The sequence below is a fragment of the Octopus bimaculoides genome, chromosome 23, assembly GCF_001194135.2.
Source record: "Octopus bimaculoides isolate UCB-OBI-ISO-001 chromosome 23, ASM119413v2, whole genome shotgun sequence".
Lineage (NCBI taxonomy): Eukaryota > Metazoa > Mollusca > Cephalopoda > Octopoda > Octopodidae > Octopus > Octopus bimaculoides.
Window position 1 is genome coordinate 18,458,393 of NC_069003.1, and position 9,569 is coordinate 18,467,961.

Consider the following 9,569-nt stretch of genomic DNA (forward strand, 5'->3'; position numbering starts at 1 on the left):
GTATGTAAGTATGTATGTATGTGTAGGCACAGGTGTGGTCGTGCAGTAAGAAGCTTGCTTTCCATCAATGTGGTTCCAGGTTCAGTCCCACTGTGTGGCACCTTAGGCAACTGTCTTCTAATACAGCCTTGGGCCAACCAAAGCCTTGTGAATGGCTTTAGTAGATGGAAACTGAAATAAGCCCATTGTATATGTGTGTGTTTTGTGTGTGTGTTTTGTATGTGTGTGTGTGTGTGTGTGTGTGTGTGTGTGCGTGTATGTGTGTGTGTGTGTGTGTGTGTGTGTCCCACCACCATTTGACAACTGCTGTCAGTCTGTTTATGTGCCCGTAAATTAGCGGTTTGGCAAAGAATAAGTACCAGGCTTAAGAAAATAAGGACAAGGGCCAATTCATTTGACGAAAGGTTGTTCAGGGCAGTGCCCCAGCATGGTCACAGTCTAATGACTGAAACAGATAAAATATAAAAGACATCCAGATAGAAAGTAGGATGGAAGACAAAAGGATGAACAAGAAGTGGGAGCACTAACCTGTTGCTGGATCATCAAGGAGCAATATATTCTGTCCAGATTTGGCCAGGACTTCAAAACAGAGTGGAAATTCAAGTGTAGGCAACTCAACAATGAAGTGTGGGTCATAAACCACTGTTGGAAATAAAGAAAATAGAAGGAAAAAAACGACATCAGATTTGTTTCTATACAATCATCATCATTTAGTGTACATTGTCCATGCTGGCATGGGTTGGACGGTTTGACCAGGGCTGGCAAGCTGGAAGGCTGCACCAGACTTCAGTCTGATTTGGCATGGTTTCTACAGGTGGATGCCCGTCCTAACACCAACCACTCCAAGATTAGCACGGGTGCCAGTTATGTGACACCAGCCTCAGCCACAACTATGATTTCACTCAGCTTGACAGGTCTTCTCAAGAACAGCATATCGCCAAAGGTTTTGGTCACTAGTCATTGACTCTGTGAGACCCAATGTGTGGAAATGATGCTTCACCACCTTGTCCTATGTCTTCCTGGGTCTACCTTTTCTACAGATGCCCTCCACACTTAGAGATTGGCACTCCTTTACACAGCTGTCCTCATCCATATGCATTACATAACCATACCAGTGCAATTGTCCCTTTTGCACACCACATCTGATGCCTCTTATGCCTAACTTTTCTCTCAAGATGCTTACACTCTGTCAAACATGCACACTGACATTGCACTTCTAGAGAAGCATACTGGCTTCATTTCTTTGAAGTCTACGCATGTCTTCAGCTGTCACAGCCTATGTTTCACTGCTGTGTAGCATAGCTTTTCACACACAGTCATCATACAATCTGCCTTTCACTCTGAAGGAGAGGCTCTTTGTTGCTAGCAGAGGTAGGAACTCTTTGGACTTTGCCCAGCCTAATCTTATTCTTACAGCTACGCTCTTGGAGTATCCAGTTCCGCTACTAACTTGGTCACTTAGAATAACATAAGCTGTCAACTACCTCTAGCTTACCCCAGTGGTAGTTGATAGAGTCTATTTTCTGTACATTTTTGGTGTTTATTGTACCTGTGCATTTTCAACACACAATACATATATAAATATATGCACACATACTCACACACACAGACCCGCACACACACACACACACACACACACACACACACACACACACACACACACACACACACACACAATTCTTCACTCACCTTTAGGGAACGTGCAAGTCAGCTAATCTCTAGAATTCTTTACAACTACAGATATAAAAAGGGAGGCAGTAACAATTGATTACATCAACATCAAAGAAAATGATGTAACACTGGCAATAGATGAGGTAGACTCAAACTCAGCTGCTGGCCCTGATGGATTCCCAGCAATCCTTCTCAAATCATGCAAACGAGCCCTTGCAAACCACTGTAGTTTCTTTTCTGATCTTCCTTGCAAGTGGTGAGCTCCCAGGCAAACTGAAGGAGGGAATAATATACCCTTATCATAAAGGAGGAAGCAGAGCAAATTCTAAAAACTATGGGCCTATCTTTCTGATTTCATACATCAGCAAAGTCATGGAACGAATAGTTTGAAAGAAACTAATTGCACTCCTTTAAGAGAATGACTTGCTGACTGACACCCAGCACACCTTTCAGCCAGGGAGAAGCTGCCTGACACAGCTCTTGTGGCACTATGACTGGGCGTTAAAGCAGCTGCTCAACAATCCAAATGTGAAGGTGATATATCTTGACTTTGTAAAGCTTTTGTTAAAGTCAATCATGGTATGAAATGTCACAAGCTGTGTAATCTCAGCATAAATGGAAGACTAAGAGAATGGTTCCATGACTTCCCAAAAGATAGAAGTCAGGTAGTGGTAGCCAATGGGACTACCTCCAAGGAAACACAAATAATGAGTGGTGTCCCACAGAGCACTGTCCTGGGGCCACTGTTGTGCATAGTGGCCCTCTCAGACATATCCTCAGATGCTCAGCTAGCTATGCAGATGATGCAATAGTCTCTCAGAGGATACAGAACGCTGGAGATGTTGCGCATCTGCAACAGGAGTTGCACACAATATACAGGTGGGCTGAGGAAAATAACATACAGTTAAATGCTGGAAAATTCCAAGCCCTGTGCTACCAACAAATGAAGCTGAATGAAAAGCAGACAAGATGTACTGGCCCCAGAGGAATTGCAATTCTTGAATCAAAATCAGTGAGCAACCTGGGCAATGATATGAGTAATGATGTATCTTTCCAGGTGCATATTTCTAAGTTGACAAAAAAATATTGACAGCTGACTGGATGGATCCTTTGAACTTTCAGAACGAGAGAACAGGAAATCATGATGCCTTCTGGAGGACATTTGCCCCCAGTCTTTCAGATTACTGCTTCAAAGTATGGTCATCAAACAGTGTAAAATTAGCATGTCAGCTACTCCGAGAGACTGAAAGAGTTAAGGCTTACTCTCTAGAACAAAGGCAGGAAAGATATGCAGCAATATATATCTGTAAAATCCTAGAACTTATACTTAACTTTGGCATTGTAATTTACACAAACAGCAGAATGGGGCACCACTACATAGTACCGAAAATTCCAACATTGCTATCAGAATAAAGAATCAGATACTGCAACAGCTTGGGTTTCAAAGGCCCACAGCTCTTCAATATCCTCCCACAAAGCTTAAGAGATCTACATGGGGTGGATGTAGGTGTCTTCAAAACAAAACTGGATCTCCTCCTGTCAAGAGTCCCAGATAAACCTACCAAGTGGCAAGAAGTGCAGATGAGGGCAGCAACATCAAACTCAGTTATTCACCAAATGCCACCTATCAGAGGAGGTTTAGTAAAAGTGTACACACACACACATACATCACCACTCTTCCATCACTATAAGATTTTGTGTGTAAATGTGCGTGCGTATGTATGTATGTATGTATGTGTATATATATATATATATATATATATATATATATATATATATATATATATATATATATATATATATATACATATATATATATATCTGTAGATACACACACACATATATTTACATGTGTTATATCCATACATACTTCTATATATTAGTTTTATCATTTAGTAAAATAAGAGTTGCAATATATTTGAAATCTTATATGTTTGTATTATGAGCTAAGGTTTTTGTAGTGGTGTTAGATTCTCCTAATAAATAAACAAGTGGCCTTGTAGGAAAAAGTAGCTTAAATCCCAGTTTGCAAGTGCTCATTGTTTTTCTTAAGTCAAATGTTTCACGGAAGACACCAAACCATTTGGGAAAATAAAAAGTAATTAATATCACTTAAAAGTTAAAAAACTGTTGCTAGTTAAGTAATGAGCTAATTATCCATCTGATAAAATGAATAATGTATGAAAATAGTATTTCATATTTTTGCACAAGGCCAGCAATTTCAAGGGGGAGCAAGTCGACTACATCAACCCCAGCACTTAACTGGTAATTATTTTATCGACCCCAAAAGGATGAGGAGTAAAGTCAACCTCAGCAGAATTTGAATTCAGAACGTAAAGATGGAGGAAATGCTACAAAACATTTTGCCTGGCATGTTAAGGATTCTGCCAGCTTAAGACTAAGTTGACCTTTGTGGGATTTGAACTCACAGTGTAGGGAACTAGAACAAATACCATGAGGTATTGTTTGATGTTTTAACGAGCTCATTGCCTTTCTACTGTAAACATTAACAAAATCAATATTCACTTTGATCACTTATTATTTTCTACATGAATTAAGGCAGTGAGCTGGTAGAATCATTAGCATGTCAGACGAAATACTTGGCAGCGTTTCTTCCATTTCCTTACTTTTTGAAATTAAATTCTGCCATGTTCAACTTCACCTTTCACCCTTTCGGGGTCAATAAAATAAGTACCAGTTGAGTACAGGAGTTAATGTAATCAAAATTTCAGGCCTCATGCCTATAAAAGAAAGGATTATTATTATTGAGTAAGAGAGCAGCACATGCCGTCAAAGTGACCTTGGGGTACAAATATACAAGGCTTAATATATCCATCTGTACCCCAGGAACATGCATCACAGTCATATGTGTGTGACAAGGTGATCTCATATCAAGATAAACAACACTTGACCTTGCAAGTGAAGACTCAATTAGAATTTTCTTCAGGTTGACTGGGCCATCCTACTTAAAAGGTCTCTGAATAGGGGTTGTTTAAGGAATATGAACAAAATACCCGTTTTACCAGAGGTGAATTATTCAGACCCCAAGAATTATTGTTTGATGCAAACTCACAGCATATTTTACTGGATGTGTTAGAAAGTGTCAGCTGTCCATAACCAGCAGACTAAGGTGACTCTTGTTTACTGGTCATGCTCCAAGAACCCTGTGAAGAACTCTTGCAGTTCCAAGCAATGCTGAGTTTTGTAGGTGTTCTACCTTTGCATTTGTACCAGTCTTTTTGGGCCATGATGGTAGTTGGGTTCTGATACTTCCAAGTGCACCGATTACTACTGGTATCATGTCTACTCTCCTCATTGACCATAACCTTCATATTTCCTACTTCAAATTATCATAGCTGTTTAGTTTTTCTTCTTCTTTCTCCTTGATCCTGTTGTCACTGGGACATGCTATGTCAATTATCATGCATGTCCTTTCTTTATAATTATCATCATCATCATCATCATCATTGTTATTATTGCTATTACTATTATGAAGGAAGCAAGCTGGCAGAATTGTTAGCATGTTGGACAAATCACTTAGCAGCATTTCTTCCAGTTCTTTATGTTCTAAATTCAAATCCAGCCAAGGCTGAGTTTGCATTCATCCTTTTGCAGGATTGATAAACTAAAGTACCAGTTGGGCATTACTGTTGATGTAATCACAAACTCCTTCACCAAAAACTTTGCTAGCCTTATGCCAAAATATTGAAACCATTATTTTCTACATGGATGAACTGCTTTTGATTATTTTCTTCCTTTGACCAAGACTCTGAAAAATGTTACAAGTTCTTTCATCTTACTGTTATCTTAGCAATAACAATAACGACTTTTTTTGGTAAAGTATCGACTTTTAATGGAGGCACAATACCTTAAATGTGAGTAGAAGGGATGGATGGTGGATATTTATTATCATAAAGGCAGTAATCATATGGTACTTATTTTATAGACCCTGAAACTATGAAAGACAAAGTCGATCTGAATTTGAATTCAGATCATAAAGTTTCTTGTTTTAATATTCAAAGAATATAAAGTTGGCAATACTTACATCCACTGGCTCGTCTCTTAGCTGCAATATAGAGAAACACCAAGATAAAGAGAGTGCTTTGATATAGGATATATTAATATTAAAACTTATTGGTCACTTACACCAGTAATCTGAATATAAACAGAGTTTATATGTGTGTATGTGGATGTGTGTGTGTGTGTGTGTGTGTGTATGTGTGAGTGTGTGTGTGTGTGTGTGTGTGTGTGTGTGTGTGTGTGTGTGTGTGTGTCTGTCTGTCTGTGTGCATCACTAAAACTCGAGAACTACCCAACATATTTCATTCAAATTTTACACATGCCTTACTTAGGGTCCATGCAGTGTCATGAGCCAAAACAATTTCCAACTTCTTGCTTAATGCGAGCCCGGAGCAATCTCTTATCTCTTACACTGTTTCTGTATTGTGTTAAAAGTGAAACAATATCTCTTTACATTATTTACATTTGACAGATATTTGTCTCATCTTGTTTGTTGTTAACACAACGTTTTGGCTGATATACCCTCTAGCCTTCATCAGGTGTCATGGGGAAATTTTGAACCCTATGGCTGCGATATGTTGATGACACCTTTATACTCTGGCCCCATCAGGAAGATGTCCAAGTGCTGTTAGATCATGTGAACTCAATAAAGCCATCCATGCAGTTCACAATGGAAAAGGAAAAAGACAATCAGCTAGCATTCCTGGATGTATTAATAACACGCACCAAGTATGGATTCAGGTCATATGTATACCACAAGCCGACCTTCACTGGAAGATACCTCAACTTCAATTCCCACCATCCGTACAGTGTAAAGAGAGGGATTGCTCAATGCCTAAAACATTGAACAAAGAATATAAGTAGCAATCGTGATACACACCACGAAGAAATGATCAAGCTCAATAACAATCTATTAAGCAACAACTACCCCGCAAAAATACTATCCACTCCAATTATGAAGAAAAGAGAGGATGAAACCAATAAACTGTCCACAGTCTGTCTACCCTATGTGAAAGGCCTCTCCGAAAAGATACAAAAGATACGTGGCCCATATGACACCAGGACGGTATTCAAAAGTAATACAACACTTCACAAATATCTCCTTTGAGTAAAAGCACCAATAGATGAGAAAATGACCAAAGACTGTGTGTACTCCATCCCATGCAGCTGTGGTAGGTTATACAAAGGCGAAACATATCGCCCCCTCAAAATAAGGGTATTGTGCCTCCATTATATGTGCCTCCATTATATGTGCCTCCATTATATGTCCGATGGCTCAACGAACCTAATGCCACCGACATTAAGTTGGTTGAGTCATCTGGCACTATGTTCTTTTTGGAGAGAAGTTTTAATTGTTAATTTTTATCTTTATTCACCAGAAGAAAACGGTTTATTTTTGCATGATGAAACACTCTTGTTCAGTGGTTCTCAAACTAGGGTCTGTGGTCCCCTAGAGGATTGCAAAGTGATTTTAGTGGGGGGCTGTGAAGGGATGCTGAAGTATCATGAAAACAGGGTGGCTTGAGACAGTTAAGTCTAAAAATTTCAAGACTTTCAATTTATCGCATGCTATCATCCCTTTTTGTTGTTGGCCTCAAAAACCCATGCCATTCCTACACATTCATTTGCTAATCATACGTGTACAACAAGTGTAATTGGCTGATAGAAAATATGCAGATATAACAGTTGACTGTGCATGTGTTGTCAGTATTTTTCGTTTCTCATTTGTTTTGTAACCAATTGATCAATTGATTCCCCATATTTTCATGTGTATTTATTGTATCCCAATGGTGCATTGCCTGGATGAAGCTGTGGTTTTCAGGGTTGTGGATCTATGGGCAGTGTGGACCATAGTCCGGAAATTACAGGACACGAATGTATGTCATTTTTTTTTTGCCATGTTGATTATCCTGCATTTGTAGGGGACCATGAATCATCAAAAAATCTGTAAGGGGACTGGCACGTAAAATTTTTGAAAAGTTTGAGAACCACAGCTCTTGTTCCTCAGTAAAGAACATGTCTGAAACAGCTGTAGTGAACAGCAACTCATATGTGTTACTAGTTATTATATATATATATATATATATATATATATATATATATATATATATATATATATTTATATATTAAATGAAATATGAAAAATACAAAAAAAAAATACAAGCCAATAGATTTATTGGGATTTTTGACAAAAGATTGATTTACTTAGATTACTTATGTTTAGAAGGCACAGAATCTGATAGTTAAGGTGTTGCAATCATGGTCGTAATATGATGGGCAGTGCATTGTGCTCTTAAGCAAAACACTTGCAAGACCCTCATCTCTCCTCAACATGAGACTCTCCTGTTGAGGAGAGATGTGGGTCTTGCAAATTTTTTATGAACAACCTTTGCAGATGATTTGTCAACAGTGATCAGATATTTGTGCAGTATATCAGCTCACTCCTTCCATCAAATCGACATCGATTGTACAGAGGCACAGTGTGCCACATGCCAGATGTTGAAGTGATTGCAGAATAATGTGAAATGAAGTGTTTTGCTTAAGAGCACAATGCACTGCCCATGATATTACAACCATGAATGCAACACCTTAACTACGAGATTTTGTGCCTTCTAAACACAAGTAATCTAAGTAAATCAGTCTTTTGTCAAAAATCCCAATAAATCTATTGGCTTGTATATTTTTTTTTTGTATTTTTCATATTTCGGTTAATTTTATATAAAAAAAAATGATGCATCAACCCCCACCCACACATACACACATGCTTAAATAAAAAATTATTTTAACCTAGTTTTTTAATAATATTTGGGAGATATATATTACATGGTGAATGAAATATGTTTTGTTTACAGAAAATATTGCAGGGAGTGGGATTTCCCAAAAAAAGGAAAAAGAAAGCAGGGAAGGGCTGGGGAATATTGTCTGAATTAGCAAAATAGAATTACTTTAGCATTTGTCTCAAGAAAGATATGAAATTTTTGGATTGAATAATAAATTGCATAGTTTGGCAATTTTAATTACAATCATTTGGGAATATGGCATGGTAACAACTTGAATGTGTAATGGCTGCAATGAGTTAGCTGCTGACTTGTACACGTAGGCGCACACAAACAAACATACACTCATGCTCATTTGTACGAACATGCAAACATATATACGCGGGGCTGGTGCTAGGAAGTGTGGGGCTTAGTTAGAGAATTGTCAGTGGGGCCCACCACTCATCAAAAGCTGAACGTTGATGTTTTATGTTTTGTGTAGTATGCCAGTACCAGCTAAGAAGCAATGAGCATTAACAACTCAATCAACACACCAACTCAACAACATATTTACAAACACCAGGAACTCTCTTTACTCAAAAAGTCTTGCTGCTTTGTTAGCAACTGGCTTGAACTTAATTAAAACACTGAGAAAAAACTTACATGAGTTTGTGAGTCACCTGTTCATAGAAACATGGTTATGTCACCGACAATAACGATCTCAAAATGCTGGAGCTGAGTGGTATTATGTTTTATTAAGAACAATAACCGAAACAAAATACATTTTGTTCGACTCACTGTTTCAACTGAAACAAAATCCATTTTGCTTGCCTCAACGACTATATTATAAATACAGCAAATCTTAATTTTCTTTCTTTGCATATTTGTAATCACCGAGATCTAAAACATAAGAATCCCCCAAAATTTTTTAAAAAAAATATATACAATTTTCAAGGGTAGGTGTGAAACTGCATGAGCCCCCTTTTCACTTTAGTAGAATGAAGAACAACTCAAAATAACAAGATGAAGATATAAATATCCACAAGCAAGCATAACAAATATGTGTCCCCATCATCAGCTGCCAAATTGATATCACTATGATTTCAATATATATATATATAT

The 9,569-nt window shown here is 37.9% G+C and overlaps 1 protein-coding gene across 1 annotated transcript in view; it reads right to left on the bottom strand.

Moving 5' to 3' along the window:
• LOC106867818 (inter-alpha-trypsin inhibitor heavy chain H5) overlaps nt 1–9,569 on the bottom strand; it is a 66,881-nt gene that overhangs the window by 15,856 nt on the left and 41,456 nt on the right. The window contains exons 9-10 of the mRNA XM_014912841.2: nt 5,717–5,737; nt 529–642 (exon numbers count right to left, since the gene is read on the bottom strand). Of these exons, the coding sequence (XP_014768327.1) occupies nt 529–642; nt 5,717–5,737 (135 nt within the window). The remainder of the gene's footprint in view (nt 1–528; nt 643–5,716; nt 5,738–9,569) is intronic.